The sequence below is a fragment of the Dama dama genome, chromosome X, assembly GCF_033118175.1.
Source record: "Dama dama isolate Ldn47 chromosome X, ASM3311817v1, whole genome shotgun sequence".
Taxonomy (NCBI): domain Eukaryota; kingdom Metazoa; phylum Chordata; class Mammalia; order Artiodactyla; family Cervidae; genus Dama; species Dama dama.
The window spans coordinates 120,049,312-120,067,797 of NC_083714.1; the positions used below are offsets into that span (position 1 = coordinate 120,049,312).

Below are 18,486 nucleotides of genomic sequence, written 5' to 3' on the forward strand. Positions count from 1 at the left end.
AAGCACAACCTTATATGTAGTGGCCATGGGCAATCCTATTATGGGAAACCAACTTGAGAGAAAAGGCGGGTCACTTGCTTCTGCGCAGGTCCTGGAATTCAAAATATCCAGGGGCCTCTACAGAATCCTGGCATCAGTTACTATGTTGACTCACTCAGTGTTGGGATCACTCACTTTCCCCTTACAGGACTCAGATCTTGGAGGCAATTAGCTTCAGAGACTACGAATAGGGGGAAAAAAAAAAAAAAAAAAACTGAAGTCTTATTTTTTAAAGGCTGCTGAAGTTGATTGGTTTCTCATCATTCCTAAACCTACTGAAGCAATAAAGTTGAAAGAAAATTTACCAAGATTTTTATCGCTGCCTTGATATATACTTTTCTTTTTTCCAAATGCTTTGGTGGGAAGAAGTAGAGGACTGTTGTAAGTACAAAGCAACTAAAAATATTTTTTACCATGGCATAACTTTTAGTTTGTGGTAAGCTCACTGATTAGGCAGATTGATTTAAACTTATTATAGTGGATAGTGATTAAGCATAAATGTTATATATATATATATATATGTATATATTACACATATATATGTGCAGGTGTACATGTTTCTCACTGGGAAAACTTTTCAATATAAATGAGTTAGCATTTAAGCTTTTTCTTTTGCAAAAATAACATCTTTCTTATTTAAGAAACTACTACAGTAATAGAATATGCATAACTGGCTTGGAGTACTTGTAACAAACAATTTAAATTGCTGTTAAATAGTTTGTGTATATGAGTTATTATCATGATTATTTGATGTTTCTGTATTTAGTAATAGTTACATGTGGAGTACTGAACTGACATATATTCTCAATGAACTAATTGCTCTATGGGAATGACATGTGGATGCCTCAAGGTTAGAAAAGTTTTATGTGGCTTATTATGGGGGGAAGATAGAGAATAAAATGATTTGTGGTGGATAAACGGAGATTGAGAAGTATTGATAAATATTTAATTTAAAAGTTCCCTTCTCATACTACATTCAGTACTTTTAATGTTCTTTTCTGTAGCATATCATTAAAAATTATTTCAAATGATGGTATGATCTCTGCAATCAACCAGGTACAAAAGTATCATATTAAGAAAACAACAGAAAAACATGAGGGGCATTTAATCATAATTTGCATTCAAGTCACCGTTTTGTTTCATGTCTATGATGACCTAACTTTTCAGTAAAACTTTTTAGCTTGACTATTTTATATAAACTCCAACTTTTTTGTTTGAGAAAGTAAAAATGATTAATAAAAAATGTAAAAACTGACCATGTGACAACAGTAAAAATAATATATACAAATAATATATGAGGGGTACAGTGTGTCCCAAAGAGGTGGATGAAGATTATCTTTTTTTTCAGGTGCGTTTCACTTGTGGATTATAGTCATTCTGAAATAGATATGAGGGCCTATAATTAAGAATGAAAGAAGTGAAATCTCTCTAAATAAGTAACTATTCAAAACTTCTGGGAAAAGAGTCACAAGAGAGGTTTCACCTCTGAGAACAAATTGTGGAAAGAAATCAACATTGTGCATTTATTGATTTACAAAAGATGCTACTGGATTTTGTAGTAAAACATTTTTATATAATTTCCTTTATAAATTTCTTTGACAGAAGTAAAAATTGATTTCTGATAGAAAAGCCATTCAATTTACAGATATTACAAAATTGTAAAAATTGATTTATGATAGAAAAGCCATTCAATTTACAGATATTACAAAAATACAAAGCCATATGTTTGTTCTTTGTAATACATACATATTCATCACTTGATCAATTGATACAGCTACAAAATTAAAACCATAAACCAGTATATAGAGCAATTTAGGGAGAGTAGCAGAATTTTAATTTTGACATGGAGCAAGATAAACAAACCATCTACTTTGTCATAGATTCAAATGACTTTTTAAATTCTTAATCAGAATTTGAAGAAAGCTAACCTTTTTGGACAAGCCTGGTAGGACTTTATTATAGTACATTTTGAAGTTATCAGGTAATAGGCTAAATGGCAATGAACTTCTTAAGAGAAAATGATGATATTCACAAAGTTACATTATACATTAACTTTTATTAACTGGCAACATACTAGTCTTTGAATGTATTGACATTTGAATCCAGTTTTTTAAATTGCATTGGTTTGAAAAACTTGAGTACACTTGGTTGGGTTTTAACCAAAATAGTTACCAATTAATAGAGAATAACACTGTATTAACATAAGTGTTGCTTACTTTTAGAATTACTTAAATACTGTTTTGCAAAGAATCATTCAAATAATTGATTGCAAATTATATATTTCTTTAGAATTTTTTAAATGATGCAAATTTTCTTAAAGTCTAGTAATATCATCTTTTAGAATTTCATTTGCAGAGTCTTTTAGGGGCATCTTAACTATGAAAAAGAGATTGCTGATCTAAATAGATAATATACTTCTTAATAAGAAGCCCTCTGTGTCTCTTATGTGGCATAGCAGTATCAAAAATACAGTAGAAAATATCATTATAATTGTTACTCTAAACTTAAAGACCACAAAATGTTCTGTGCAAATTTGTTATTTAAGGAAGAGAGGTGTTGGTTGACACTACTCCAGCTAGAGAGTACTGAAATATAAATTCATAATTTGGACAGAGATATTAATACAGCTTCCTCTTTAGTCCTAAAGTATTCATTTGAAATCTTTGTAGGCCAAGTTATTTGCTACATGTGAAACAAATTGTAAAGTTCTTAACCACTTGGATGGTTTAATAAAAGAGATTAAAATCTTTGTTCTCTGGAAAAGTCAAGATTTCTTAATTCTATTTTATTATCTTTCATCATGGTTTTATCACAAAAATAAAACAAAGTGATTTCCCAAACTTTCCTTACCCTTACACTTTCTGCTGTAATATTTCCCTAACTTATTAAAAATGATTTATCATATTTTTCATTAAACCATTCTTTCTTGCATTACAAATGCAAGAAACATGATATTTTGGTGTGACTCTGTATTTTTATATAAAACACACATACACATCTAAATCACAGAGTACTGAGTTACCTAAGAGAGATCTTGAAAATTAATTGGAAATTAACTTTTCTATAAAGTTAATTTTCTTTTTTTAAACTCATTTTTTTTGTATTGTTAATTTACAATGCTCTGTTACTTTCAGGTATACAGCAAAGCGATTGAGTTATATATATAAATTCCAAATTTTTTGTTTATATGTTTTATTTTCTATTTAAATATGCATCATTTGAATAGATACTGACAAGAGTAATGACAAAACATCACAAACCATGAAGGAAGAAGCAGACATAGGTTTTATGGGGCCTGAGGTTGAACAGTTGAAGGAAGGGGACTCTTTTTGGAAAACTAATACAAAATTATGAGTATAAAATCAGGTGGGACTTGGGAGGAGCCAATATAAGTGAAGCACTTGCAGACTTAAGCTTTGAACATTTCATGGGAAATCATCTCTGTATGAAGAGATTTGTTGCGGTTGAATCTCTTTTACTCCATTTTAAAAGAAAATTGATGCTAGTTATATTTCTTTAAAGTATATATTATTTCTCAAAGACAAGCTTTTACTTAATGCAGATTAGAGAGTTAAAGGAGTTTATAATCGTAGGAATTTGACATTTCTGCCTTTCATTCTGAAAAGATACATTGATTAAAGTGATGTCAAACTCAGTTAATGGAGGCGGTGCAGTTATTTCAGATATACAGAGTATGTAATTTGAAGGCAAGCCAAATCACAGTGAGAAGGAATAATGATGACCTTGGTTTATTTTTATACAGCACATTCAGGGTGTGATTGGATTCAGAGGGAGGCCACAGTTTTCTTTCTCACAAAGTCCTGCCATAGTCCTATGAGATTTGTGTTCTGTTATCAAAGTAGTTGGTTCATATAGGGACATTTCGTTGGGAAAGTTATAGGCTGCAGATATGAGAAGACTTAATTTTTTTTTTAATTGAATGCAGCCAAGTACCATAGCATAATTTCATGAAACTCTTTTCTTTGGCAGTATGGTCCATGGAGCAGACCGATCTTCAAAACTCAAACAAGCAAAAAAAATAAACATCTTGTGGTCTTCATCTTTTTCCTCATTTAAAAACATCCATTTATTAAAAGTCATTGAAATTTCATGCTATACAATATTGACAGAGGAATACTCATAATGTATTTGGAGTTCTGAAGTTTAATTTTAATACAGATATGAAAAATAGGTTGGCAGTGCTGTGTGTGTGTGTGTGTGTGTGTGTGTGTGTGTGTGTGTGTGTGATCAGTTGCTAAATCTTGATTGACTACTTTGAGACCCCCTGGATTGTAGCACACCAGGCTCCTCTGTCCATGGAATTTTCCAGGCAAGAATACTAGAGTGGATTGACTTTCCCTTCTCCAGGGGATCTTCCCAACCCAGGGATCGAACCCACATCGCATCTTCTGCATTGACAAGTGGATTCTTTACCACTGAGCCACCTGGGAAGCCCAGGCAGTGCTATAGTGTAGCTTATTATTTTGCCAATTTGGAAGGGATTTGTCTACTTCTGTCACATGTAGAATTGTCCTAACATCTTTATATTTGTAAAATGTCAAGCTTCCTCTAATTAATATTGTAAGTGAAAACGTCTTTCAGAGATTCTGATAGCCTCTCTTGAAAGGGAGAATAGCCCTGCTTTTTGTGAGTCACTCATATGCCAATGATAGTTTAAAGAGTAGCAGCTAAGATGATTTGGTTTGCTTTTTTCCAAAACTTAGGGTATTAAAAGCTTATTTTCCTGTGTATCCAATATTACAGCATATTAGAATTTTGCTAGTGCCTTTTTAAAGCAGATGGCTCCTCCAGAAATTCTGAAATGCTTTAACTCCAAGGGACATGCCCTTTTGCTTTCCCCACTCAAGATTACTGCTCTGCCCTGAATATGGCCACAAAGCCAAAAGCCGTGGCTCCAGTGGTTTAGGAGAATCTTAAATGTCTCAGCCACAATTCTGACAAGCAGCAGGCAAATGAGGGCGAAGAAAGGGAATGGCCCTGCTCATTCATGCTTAGAAGAGTCCTAGTCTTGTGACCACACGGAATCCCCCACATGCCCATTAACAAAGGCCAAGGTCAATGCCCTTGCTCCCAGAGCTGGAGTCTTCCATTCCGGCTACCATTTTAAGGAAAAATTTTCATCCAGCTCTGTGCTCAGTCCTTATGTTCTGATATTCATTCACAAGACCTCAGAATTTCAGTAGGTCAGAGAAGACATAAAGCAATTTTCTGGGGCCCTACAGTCCCGAGAGGTGACTTTGCATAGTCTGTAATGATTCTAAGCCCAGAGAAAGCAAGTGTTCTTAGCAATCTGGATTGAGTTTGGAAATCAGTTTCTTCCCAGTCTCCTTATTATCTTTTACCTTCTGCTTCAGTGCCTTACTTTGGGTTTGTCATTATTCATCCCATTCTTCACCAAAGGAAGGTGGGGAGAATTAACAATTATCCTTTAAGTGGAAAGGAACTGTCATTTTGATGCTATGCTGGTAAAATGTTGATGCTGCTGTTGTTTGGGGTGTGGATAAATGAATCTTCCAGAACTGGTAATTCAGTATTTTGATTCCATATAACTTTAAGCCACTGGTTTTCCATAAATTTTAAATGTTAGGAAAATGGTTTCCTGTATATTAATTTTTAAAGCTGAAATGTATCTAAGGCTACTTTAACATATTTAGAATCTGAGGAAGAACGTTGCCTCTATTTTTATTTTATTATTTATTTTTAAGAGAAAACTGGGTTGCTTTAATTGATAGAAGGAATATTAAAGTGCATGGTATGGAAGCCAGTGCTTATCCATGTGATAAAGTCAGAATGTAGGTAGCTGAATGAGTTTTAAACAGTTAACAGAATTTTAAAGAAACTTTGAAAAAGGCTTACATTGTCACACTCTTAGTTTACGCTTAATAAATATTTAATAAATATATTTAGTAAATTCAACCAATTCACAGGCATTACAGCAATGGGGGATTTATATATGCCAAACTAATATACAGGTTTTTGCCAGTTTATCTTCAGCTTTTAGCTGTTCTTTATCTCTAACCTTATGAAATAATTGGTGTTTTTAAAAGACCAGTATTCATTGAGCACAATTAACATTATCATGTCTCAGTATGCCCAATTATGGGCAAATAAAGGGGTTAACCTTTCAAGGTTTTCACCCTCTCCTTGGCTTTTGCTTTGTTTTGTTTTAAATTGCTCTCCCTCCTCCCACTCTGCTTTTCGCTAAGACTGTCATGAAATCAGGACTATAAAAGGGCATAAACATCGGTGGCTTTTTGCTCATTCTTGGCACCCATCTTTATTTGCACACAACTTGTCTGCTCCTTTATCAGATTACAGCAGCAATAGTACCTTAGCTGGAGCTAAGTGCCGACTTAAAGGGCACAGGAGTCAGCACACTCTTACAAGTGCAGATATTAGCCTTGGAAACTGTGTGAGGTCAAACTAAAGACACAAGAAAGGAAAAAAAAAATCAGAGTCAGAACTGCTCAAGTATTTTCATCAAAGGCAAGCTGAGTAATTCCTTTATATATAGATGCTCACGACGGCAATATTAGAAATAGATTGCTGACTAAGCAGGCAAAATGTTTCCAAAATAGTTGAGGGACAGATAAAATTATGTATGAAAGTGGTGAACCTCAGTGGCTCTGATATATTGGAAAATAACTAGGAAGGAAAAGGGGAAACTAGACTCTAAAGAGTGTAACCAGATACAAGCAATGTTGGCATGTAGGTGGTTAACTGAAGGAGCTTACTGGAAGCTCAGACAGCTGGGGAATCCTGATTTAGTAGAGCCTGAAGGGCAGGTCAGGAGCCATGGGAACAGCTGCTGAAGAGCTAGAGAATTCCTCTGGATTAGGTGTACATACCCCGTCTCTAATGGGCTATGTCAGAGAGCACCAAGTGTTATCACAGAGTTTACTTCGCTCAAGCCTATGGACTTTGCAGTGTTTTCCTTTAAATGTCTAGAAATAGAGTGGCTCTCTAAATAAATCCAGAAATAAAAGTATCAGAGGAAGTGGCTCCTTAAACTTTGTATTGCGTGGGTTTCTGTGACCATTGTTTAAAGAAGGAACCATTTGTTATTCATGCATTTAGTCAGGTAACTAGGATGTGTTGAGCACCTACTTGTGCCAGATACTGTGCCATGATCTGGAGATAATGTTCTAAATAAGTGCACTCACTGGGATTAGAATTTAGGAGAGGAAATATATATATATATAATGTTCATGCACTATTTAAACTGCATTTGGGATAAGGACTACAAAATAATGCACGCCTTGTTAGAAAAATGTATACTAGTGAGACCTAGACTTGTATTAGAAATTGGGGGAAGGATTCCTAAGAAATCAGCATTCAAAGTATGACAATGCAGAATGGAGTTGCCTCATAGGTGTCTAAGATAAAAAGAGGGAAATGTTACATTCAGAGGGATCAACATATGTGAAGGTGTAACATGCTGTGAAGAAAGAACTAAATGAAGGTCAGCTTTCCTAGACTTTCTTAAGTGGGGCAGTTTAAACAAGCATGCAGTTGATACAGTGGCCTGGGGTCCAATCATTCAGTGCCTCAGAGCTCATGGCAATGATTTTAGTTTTCTGTATAGTAAAATCAATGGTTAGCTTTTAAAGGTTTCTGTCAAGGAGGTGAAATGACTATGTTTGTGTGTTTTTTGCTTTTTTTTTTTTTAAGAATAGTATTCTGTTTTGTGAAGAAGAGATTAGAAGGTGTTAAAAGTAGATGAGGAGCTATCAGTCTGAAGCTCTCAATCTGGTAGTTTCTCCAGGGACAAAAGAAGATGATGTTGATTAGAATGGTAACATTGGAGTTGAAAGAAGTGGACTGATTTAAGATTTACCTAGGAGATGGAGTCAATAGGAATTAGTATTGAGTTGGATGTGGTGCTTTCTATGGCATGTAGAATTGGGTGGATAATAGTACCATTTAGAAGGGGAAGACTTGAAGGGAGCTAGAATAATGGGAAGAATTGGGGGTGTGGAATAAGTTTTTAATGGAGAGCATGGGTGCAGGGAACCTGGGGATGTGAAGCCTACTTCTTTATTGGGGACTTAATGGCTCTTGTTGTTCAGTCACTAAGTCATGTCTAACTCTTTGCAACCCCATCGACTGCAGCATGCCAGGCTTCCCTGTCCTTCACTATCTCCCAGAATTTGCTCAAACTCATGTCCATTGAGTTGGTGATGCCATCCAACAATCACTTCCTCTGTCGCCCCCTTCTCTTCCTGCCCATAATCTTTCCCAGCATCCAGGTCTTTTCCAATGAGTTGACTCTTCACATCGGTGGCCAAAGTATTAGAGCTTCAGCTTCAGCATCAGTCCTTCCAATGGATATTCAGGGTTGATTTCCGTTTGGATTGACTGGCTTGATCTCTTTGCTGTCAAAGGGACTCCCAAGAGTCTTCTCCAGAATCATAGTTCGAAAGCATCAATTCTTTGGTACTCAGCCTTCTTTATATTCCACCTCTCATATCTGTACATGATTACTGGAAAAACTATAGTTTTGACTATATGGGCCTTTGTCAGCAAAGTGATGTCTCTGCTTTTTAATATGCTGTCTAGGTTTGCCATAGCTTTCTTTCCAAGGAGCAAGTGTCTTTTAATTTTATGGCTGTGCTCACAGTTCGCAGTGATTTTGGTGCCCAGAAAAATAAAATCCGACACTGTTTCCACTTTTTCCCCATCTATTTGAGATGAAGTGATGGGACCAGATGCCATGACCTTTGTTTTTTGAATGTTGAATTTTAAGCCAGCTTTTTTGCTCTCCTCTTTCACCCTCATCAAGAGGCTCTTTAATTCCTGTTTACTTTCTGCCATTAGAGTGGTATTATCTGCCTATCTGAGGTTGTTGATATTTCTCCTGGCAATCTTGGTTCCAGCTTGTGTTTCATCCAGCCTGGCATGTCCCGTGATGTACTCTGCATATAAGTTAAATAAGCAGGGTGTCAAAATACAGCCTTGACGTACTTCTTTCCCAGTTTGGAACCAGTCTGTTGTTCCATATCTGGTTCTAACTGTTGCTACTTGACCTGCATAGAGATTTCTTAGGAGGCAGGTAAGGTGATCTGGTATTCCCATCTCTTTAGGAATTTTCTACAGTTTGTTGTTATCTACACTGTCAAAGGCTTTAGCATAGTCAATGAAGCAGATGTTTTTCTGGACCTCCCTTGCTTTTTCTGTGATTTTCCGTATCTTGACAATTTGATCTCTGGTTCCTCTGTCTTTTCCACATCCAGTTTGTACATCTGGAAGTTCTCAGTTCACACACTGCAGAAGTCTAGCTTGAAGGATTTTGAGCATTACCCTGCTAGCATGTGAAATGAGCACATTTGTGTGGTGGTTTGAACATTCTTTGGAATTGTTCTTCTTTGGGATTAGAATGAAAGCTGATCTTTCTAGTCCTGTGAACACTGCTAAGTTTCCCAAATTTGCTGACGTACTGAGTACAGCACTTCAACAGCATCATCTTCTATGGATTGAAATAGCTCAGCTGGAATTCCATCACCTCCACTAACTTTGTTCATATGAAGCTTCCTCAGTTCAGTTCAGTTCAGTCGCTCATATGTGTCCGACTCTTTGTGACCCCATGAATCGCAGCACACCAGGCCTCCCTGTCCATCACCAACTCCCGGAGTCTACCCAAACCTATGCCCATCGAGTCGGTGATGCCATCCAGCCATCTCATCCTCTGTCGTCCCCTTCTCCTCCTGTCCCCAATCCCTCCCAGCATCAGGGTCTTTTCCAATGAGTCAACTCTTCGCATGAGGTGGCCACAGTACTGGAGTTTCAGCTTCAGCATCAGTCCTTCCAATGAACACCCAGCACTGATCTCCTTCAGGATGGACTGACTGGATCTCCTTGCAGTCCAAGGGACTCAAGAGTCTTCTCCAACACCACGGTTCAAAAGCATCAATTCTTTGGCGCTCAGCTTTCTTCACAGTCCAACTCTCATATTCATACATGACCACTGGAAAAACCATAGCCTTGACCAGACGGACCTTTGATGGCAAAGTAATGTCTCTGCTTTTCAATATGCTATCTAGGTTGCTCATAACTTTCCTTCCAAGGAGTAAGCATCTTTCAATTTTATGGCTGCAATCACCATCTGCAGTGATTTTGGAGCCCCAAAAAATAAAGTCTGACACTGTTTCCACTGTCTCCCCATCTATTTCCCATGAGGTGATGGGACCAGATGCCATGATCTTAGTTTTCTGAATGTTAAGCTTTAAGCCAACTTTTTCACTCTCCTCTTTCACTTTCATCAAGAGGCTTTTTAGTTCCTCTTCACTTTCTGCCATCAGGGTGGTGTCATCTGCATATCTGAGGTTATTGATATTTCTCCCGGCAATCTTGATTCCAGCTTGTGCTTCACCCAACCCAGCGTTTCTCATGATGTACTCTGCATATAAGTTAAACAAGCAGGGTGACAATATCCAGCCTTGATGTACTCCTTTTCCTATTTGGAACCAGTCTGTTGTTCCATGTCCAGTTCTAACTGTTGCTTCCTGACCTGCATACAGGTTTCTCAAGAGGCAGGTCAGGTGGTCTGGTATTCCTATCTCTTTTAGAATTTTCCACAGTTTATTGTGATCCACACAGTCGAAGGCTTTGGCATAGTCAATAAAGCAGAAATAGATGTTTTTCTGGAACTCTTGCTTTTTCGATGATCCAGTGGATGTTGGCAATTTGATTTCTGGTTCCTCTGCCTTTTCTAAAACCAGCTTGCACATCTGGAAGTTCACAGTTCACGTATTGCTGAAGCCTGGCTTGGAGAATTTTGAGCATTACTTTACTGGTGTGTGAGATGAGTGCAATTGTGCGGTAGTTTGAGCATTCTTTGGCATTGCCTTTCTTAGGGATTGGAATGAAAACGGACCTTTTCCAGTCCTGTGGCCACTGCTGAGTTTTCCAAATTTGCTGGCACATTGAGTGCAACACTTTCTAAAGCTTCCTAAGGCCCACTTAACTTCACACTCCAGGATGTCTGTCTCTAGGTGAGTGACCACAGCAACATAGCTATCCAGGTCTTTAAGGACTTTTTTGTATTGTTCTTTGGTGTATTCTTACCACCTCTTCTTAATATCTTGTGCTTCTATTAGGTCTTTGCCATTTTCTGTCCTTTATTGTGCCCATCCTTGCATGAAACATTCCCTTGGTATCTCCAATTTCCTGAAGAGTTTTCTAGTCTTTCTCATTCTACTGTTTTCCTCTATTTCTTTGCTTTGCTCATTAGGAAGGCTTTCTTATCTCTCATTGCTATTCTCTAAAACTCTGCATTCAGCTGGGTATATCTGTCCCTTTCTCCTTTGCCTTTTGCTTCTCTTCTTTTCTCAACTATTTGTAAGGTCTCCTCAGACAACCACTTTACCGTCTTGCATTTCTTTATCTTTGAGATGGTTTTGGTCACCACCTCTGTCTATAGTCTTCAGGCCCTCTGTCTACCAGATCTCATCTCTTGAATCTATTCATCACCTCTGCTGTATAATCATTAGGAATTTGATTTAATGTCCCTAATGAGCGTAGATGAGACTGGCTACAAAGGTCATATAGAGCGAGAACAGGAGGAAGTCAGGAATTCAGAAAGGGAGACAAAAACACTTCAGAAAATCATCTAAGAGGTATATTTAGAATGAATGTTGAAATCCTAAGGGAAATAATATGTCTGTAAGGAGGAGCATGCCTTTCCTTCTCCAATTTAATGACTTTGTGAATGTGAAACTCACTCACAGCACCAGGTGTCTTGGTTTCCACAGTCTCTACCATCTAGTTACCCCTAATTTCCTTTCCCGTATTTCTATGAGATATCACCAAAATGTTGCCTTAGTAGAAAAGCTTCAATAAATATTTAAATTGTATAATGTCTTCAGCTTTTTCATGTACTCTGTGCTTCCTAAAAATACCTTCTTCGGAAACCCCATTTCAACTGACTACTGTATAATGAAATGAGCCTTCAGTGTAAAACATTTATCATAGTCTGAATTTCAATTGCTCAGTCAGAGTTGTTAAGCAACATGAAAAATCATCCTTTAGAGAATACAGAATTGGATAGATATGACAAGGAAGGTTTGCACCTTAATGTTATTTTAGTTAATATAGATGTTTATTGGAAAAGTGTCTAAGATTTCTTGAGAACCATTAGTAAAATTGATTATCCTTAAATCTGAAAAAATGGTAAAAATACCTAGAAAACATTGACAATTCAGTTTAAATAGGACTGGAATTGTACTGAAGAGCTAGAAGGTACTTGAGTAATTGAAAATTAGTCATGGATGAGTGTAATGTTCTTACCAGTTAGCTTGGGGGGAAGTAGGACTAGATAGAATGATATGATATGATATTGAGCAACTTCACTTGCTTTACTTTATTTTACTTGCTTATAAATATACATAGTTGAACACCTGCAATATTCTGTCTCCCTTTCATGAAATTACAGCTCAAAGTCAGAGAAAAATAGGCAAACACCTATACACACACTCACACATATACTCATAAATACCACTAGTGTAATATGTCAAGAGAGTTATAAACCATGGTGCAAATCAGCCATAAATGATTACTCATAGATTATGTGATTACGAAAGTTTCATTGAAGAATCCACATTTATAAGTAGGCCTTAGAGTTTGGGCATATGGAAATGTGAATTAGAGAATGAGCAGAAGGAACAATGATTCATAGACAAGAATTAATGAGGCATTGATATATCCTACCTAAACAGTTGGGCTATCCTGGTGGTTCAGATGGTAAAGAATCCTCCTTCAGTGTGAGAGACCTGGGTTCCATCCATGGGTTGGGAAGATCCCCTGGAGGAGAACGTGGTGACCCACTCCATTATTATTGCCTGGAGAATCCTCATGGACAGATAAGCCTGGAAGGCTACAGTCCGTAGGGTCACAAAGACACAACTGAGCAGCTAAGCACACACACAATTATTGGCAGTTCCTTGTAGGTACATAACAGTATTTGTGGTCCACCTAGTCTTCAAAAATAATATATAACTTTCACACCAAGCATTTCTCTGGGTATATTATATGCATCTCAGCTAATGCTCATTACAGTTCTGGGAGAGAGGAGATATAGACATTTGTATTTAACAGATATAGATACTGAGGGACAGGAAGCTGAAGGAATTTGCATACAGTAGCTCAGTTTGTACGTACTGGAGTCAGGATTTGAATGGTAGTAGAGTGACCCAAGGATTCAGGTTCTTAATCAGTCAGCTGCCAAAACCTCTCAGATTTTGATGGAGAGTGTCTGCCAGAGCTCTAGAAGGGATAGAACAAATCAGAAAATGGAAAAGAATCAGGTATCTTCTAACAAAAACTAAATGTTTTATTAAGAATGTTCCTATAAAAAAACTCATAAAATTTATGTTCACTTAAAAAGTACAGAACCGGGCATATTGTAGTTTCTTAGATAAAAAAAACTGAGATGTCCTGGGACTTCCTTGGTGATCCAGTGGTTAAGACTTTGTGTTCTAATGCAGGGGGTACAGGTTTGATCCCTGGTCAGGAAACTACATGCCTTGGGGTGTGGCTCAAATTAAAAAAAAAAAAAATCAATTGGCTAAAAGAAAAAAAAAAATGGAGAAGGAAATGGCAACCCACTCCAGTATTCTTGCCTGGGAAATCCCATGGACAGAGGAGCCTGGTGGGCTAGTCAGTCTAGGGGATCTCAAAGAGTCAGACCTGACTTAGTGACTAAACAACAACATGGATTTTTCAGTTTCTGTTATGTTAGTACTATAAGTAAGAAGCTAAATAATTAAAAGCCTTATTTGTGATTTAAAAAATAAAAGAAAAAAAACTGAGATGTCCTGAAAAACCTCATATCTATCCTCTAGACCTTCTCAGGGGCTATCTATGATGATAATCCATAAGAGATCACTTGTTTTAGTGTTTTATTCCTTTCTCAGCCTTTTGACTGTGTGAACTCGGAAGATCATAGAATAGAACTAATGTAACCCTTGATCTGTTGTAATCATCTACAGCAGGTTCCTCAGAAGGATCTCATTAGATGTCTTCCTGATTTTATTTCACTTGTACATAGGCTACTGTGCTAGATGAAGAAAAAAACAAGGACTGGGCCCACAGAAATAAGATTTAGTGGAGGACAGAGAAGCCATGTGTCCATGGGGTTGCAGAGAGTTGGACACGACTTAGTGACTGAACAACAACAAACTGTGAACAGAAATAATGTGGCTTTACTGATATATATAAAGTCAGTATGTATAAATAATAATATTTATATTATTAAATATAACTGTTTCTATTAAAACTGAAATAATCTCTTCCATCTGGAAAATATAAAGAAAACTACAACAGAGTTGGGGAAAAAATGGGGAAATGATTTGTTATATCCATATTTCACTTCCCAATTAGACAGTTATAGTTTGTTATTTCATTCGTTAAGAAGCTACCAGTCATTTCATTTTAATGTGAAACACTATAATAGCAATTTGATTTTGATAATTTTTAAGAAAACATTATTATAAATGGAATTATCATACTATCCTGATAGTATGATACAGATATAAAAATAAAATAAGGTAATATATTTCTACTTTTTATATCCATTAGTTGAACTAGATATTGAGATTTTTTTCCCCTAAAAATGTGGTGCTTTCATTTTTTTTTCTATTCAAACTTCACCTGACTTAGTTCAAGTGAAGTAAAGAATGCCATGTCACTAAAACCAATTCAGAAAAAAGTTTCTGCTTCTTTCTTGAACTTGAAACAGTGGTCAGTATTGAGCATTTTCTCCCTTCTTAAAAAATGTCTTCCCTTGAGATCTGTGCATTGCGCTCTCCTAGGCTTTTCCCATTTCTTTGGATGTTTCTGTTCAGTCTGCTTCGTGTTCTCGTTCTCTCTACTCAGCCTTTAAATACTAATTCTTCAGAGGTCAGTCCTAGTAGGGTTGTCTTCTGATTCTATAATCCCTTCCAGAGTCATTGTACCCACGTGCATGTGTGTGGTTTTATTAACACTTATTTGCAGATAACTGGCTACATTATATCTCTAGCTCACATTTCTGCAATGAAGTCCAGAACTGTAATTTCAATTGCCTGGTTGGCATCTCCATTTGTATGTGACAAAGCCATCTGCACTCCAAGTGGAACTTCCCATCTACCCCACAAAACCTGAGCTTTTCTTGTTGTTCCCTTTATCAGTGAATGGTGCTACCTAACCATCCAGTTTCACAAACTAGAAACCTATTTCATCCTTGATACTTTTGTCTCTCTCACGCTCTTATTTCTAAACCACTGCCAGTCACTGTGGTTTTATCTCCTGAATGCTTTTGATTCACTTCTCTTTATTTTCTCTCCCATACTAGGGTTCTGATTGTATAATCAAGCTGCTCCCTCTCACTCAGAATACAGAAGCACTTTCCTTTCTGGTTTCTTTGCTTCACCTCTTCCCCATTCACTCTAATCTCTAAAATCCATCCAGTCAGCTAAGTATGATAATACCAGCACCTGCTTTATCAACATCCACTTCATTGTAGCTTCTGTTGACTGTATGGAAAACAAAAGAAAATAAAACAAGATCTAGATACTGGTTTCAGCCCCTGTAATGGTTCCCCCGCCTTACCACCTTGCTGGTTTTCTTTCTGCTCCTTCAATAGGCCTTGCTTCCTTTCTGCACAGGGCTTTTGTACTTACTATTCTTTCTTTTCTCTCTCTCTTTCACCTAGATAATATCAATTTCCCTTATCAGCCACTCCCTCTGAGTAGAAGTCAAAACTCCCAGAGTAGATACAGTTTCTCTACCATGTCACCTCCCTCTGTAACACATAGCAGTGTTGTAATTCCCTGGGTGGATGGACTTCCCTGGTGGCTCAGATGATCAAGTGTCTGCCTACAATGCAGGAGACCCGGGTTCAGTCCCTGGGTTGGGAAGATCTCCTGGAGAAGGAAATGGCAACCCACTCCAGTATTCTTGCCTGGAAAATCCCATGGATGGAGAAGCCTGGTAGGCCACAGTCCATGGAGTTGACACATGACTAATGCTTATCAATCAGATTTTGTTGTAAGTTCCACAAACCCATCCCCCTCAGTTGTTTTGGCTTGCCATTGTTTCTCCTGAACCAGGAACAAGTCCCCGGTTTGCCCTCACATTCATGCCTGGCATTGTACATTCTGTAGGTTTGTATAGAACCTTCCCGGAGCCAAGTGGAATTTTTGAATGAGTGAATTGGTGTTTAAAATTTCATTGCACACTGTTTATTACAGCTGTTTAAATATAAGAACATGTTATAATAATGATAATTTTATTCTGCTTTATGAACATTTTAAATGACAACAAAAGCACTTTAATTCTGGTTGGAGCTTAATGTATATAAATAAGTATTGAAGGTATGGATTTTGTCATTGGGTTTTATTTCCTTCTTTAATTCCCCATACTCCATTTTACTCTAGAATATTTTGGTTGTTCATATCATTTTGTTTTGCTTTTAGCTGTTTTCAACTCATGTACATTTTCTATCATCTGTCTTTGTAAACTCTCAGTGACACTTGTCAGTATTAACTGCCTCCTTCATGCTTTAGATATTCTTCCTTGATTCAACACTAGTGTAATCCTTTTCTTTTGTCTCTTACATTTGTTCTCTTTTTTCCCTCTTCCCAACTGCTATCTGTGAATATTCTGGAAAAATCAGACTCATACTTTTCCAATCTCTCTCTTGAAGAAGAGGTGTCTTTTTTAACCTAAACAAGCTTGAGATATGTATTTGGGTGTAAAAACAAAGTAGTTATTTCATTTTAAGATGTTTTAGAGAAGAGACACTGACCACTCAGTGATTTGTCCTGAGGTGTATAAGGTGGGGAGGACTTCAAGGCAAATTTAAAATAATCCCTCTGAGAAAGGGCAGAAAGAGTTTTGCAATAAAAATAAATTACACTGTATAGAAATATATCATTAATAACAATGTTCCCATTTTATAAGATAAAGATGACAACTTGCAGCCAAACATGGAAGGAAAAAAACCTGTACAGTCTCAGCCATAATAGAAAGTAGTAATATATTAGTCACTCAGTCATGTCCAACTCTTTGCAACCTCATGGCCTGGAGCCCGCCAGTCACAGTCATAAGTAGAACCTAAAAGGATCAAATGCATGGAAGTAGAGAACAGAGGGGGTTAGCAGGGGTGGGGAGCTGGAGGGAATGGGGAGATATCAATTAAAGGTACAAGATTGTGGTTATGTAGGATGATTAACTTTAGAGGTCTAATGTACAGCATGGTGACTATGATCAATAACACTGTATTGAATGCTGGAGATGTGTTAAGAGGATAGATTTCAGGTGCTGCCATCACAATAGATAAGTATGTGGGATGATGCTATGTTAACTTTAGTAATCATTTCACTGTGTATGTGCATATCAAATCATGTTGCACAACCTTGACTATATACAATTTTATTACAAATAAGTTTTTTGAGTGATAACACTAAAGCTGACCAGGATGCAGAGACTGGGTCTCAATGGGATGGGAATGTAAAATGGTCCAGCCATTCTAGAAAACAGTTTGACATTTTCTTCTAAAACTAAACATGCAATTACTGTACAACCCAGCAATTCTACCCTTGTATATTTATCCCCCAAAACGGAAACTTAGGTTCCCACAAAAACATGTACATGGATGTTTATGCCAGCTTTCTTGTTGCTAGCCAGAAATTGGACACAACCCAAATGTCTATCAATGGGTGTAGTTAAAACAGACTGTGGTACATCCACATCATTAAGTATTACTTAGCAATAAAAAGCAATGAACAATTTATATTCATACAACAACTATGATGGATCTCAGGCATTAAGCTGAGTGTAAAAGAATCAAAAGTTTACTTACTGTTATTCCTTTTATATTGCATTATTGAATCACATTTATACAGATAAAGAACAGAGTATATTGGTTACAACAGGTTAGGAATTGGGGGTGTTCTGTTTAGTGGCGTCACGAGGTAATGTGAGGTAATGGACCTATTCTGTGTCTCGATTGTGGTATTTGGTATACAAAGCTATACTTGGTAAAACTATAGAACTACACACACACACACACACACACACACACACACACACACACAGGGTTATAGATTAGTGTATGTGTAGCTGGTAAAGTCTGAAAATTCTGTGAATTATGCCAGCCAATTCCCAGTTTTGACATTGCACTGCAGTAACCCAAGTCGTCAAAACTGTAGGATATAGAATGTAGGATGAAGGTTGTGTAAGACATCCCTGCATATTTTGTTGCAAATTCCTGTGAATTTATACTTACAGCAAAATAATTTTTTTAATACAGTGTTAAACCTTTAACAAGCCCTCAGTGTCCTAACAGCTAGTGTATCATCACCAGACCTAATAAACAAATAAGTCTTATAAATTAATAAATCCACCACTCAGAGCCCAGGCAAAGGATGGTTTAATGCTAACTCACTA

At 36.9% G+C, this 18,486-nt stretch overlaps 1 protein-coding gene across 1 annotated transcript in view; it reads left to right on the forward strand.

Moving 5' to 3' along the window:
* The first annotated feature begins 271 nt into the window (after nucleotides 1–271).
* DMD (dystrophin) overlaps nucleotides 272–18,486 on the forward strand; it is a 2,165,569-nt gene continuing 2,147,354 nt past the window's right edge. The window contains exon 1 of the mRNA XM_061137756.1: nucleotides 272–420. Coding sequence (XP_060993739.1) covers nucleotides 390–420 — 31 coding nt within the window. The 5' untranslated portion in view covers nucleotides 272–389. The remainder of the gene's footprint in view (nucleotides 421–18,486) is intronic.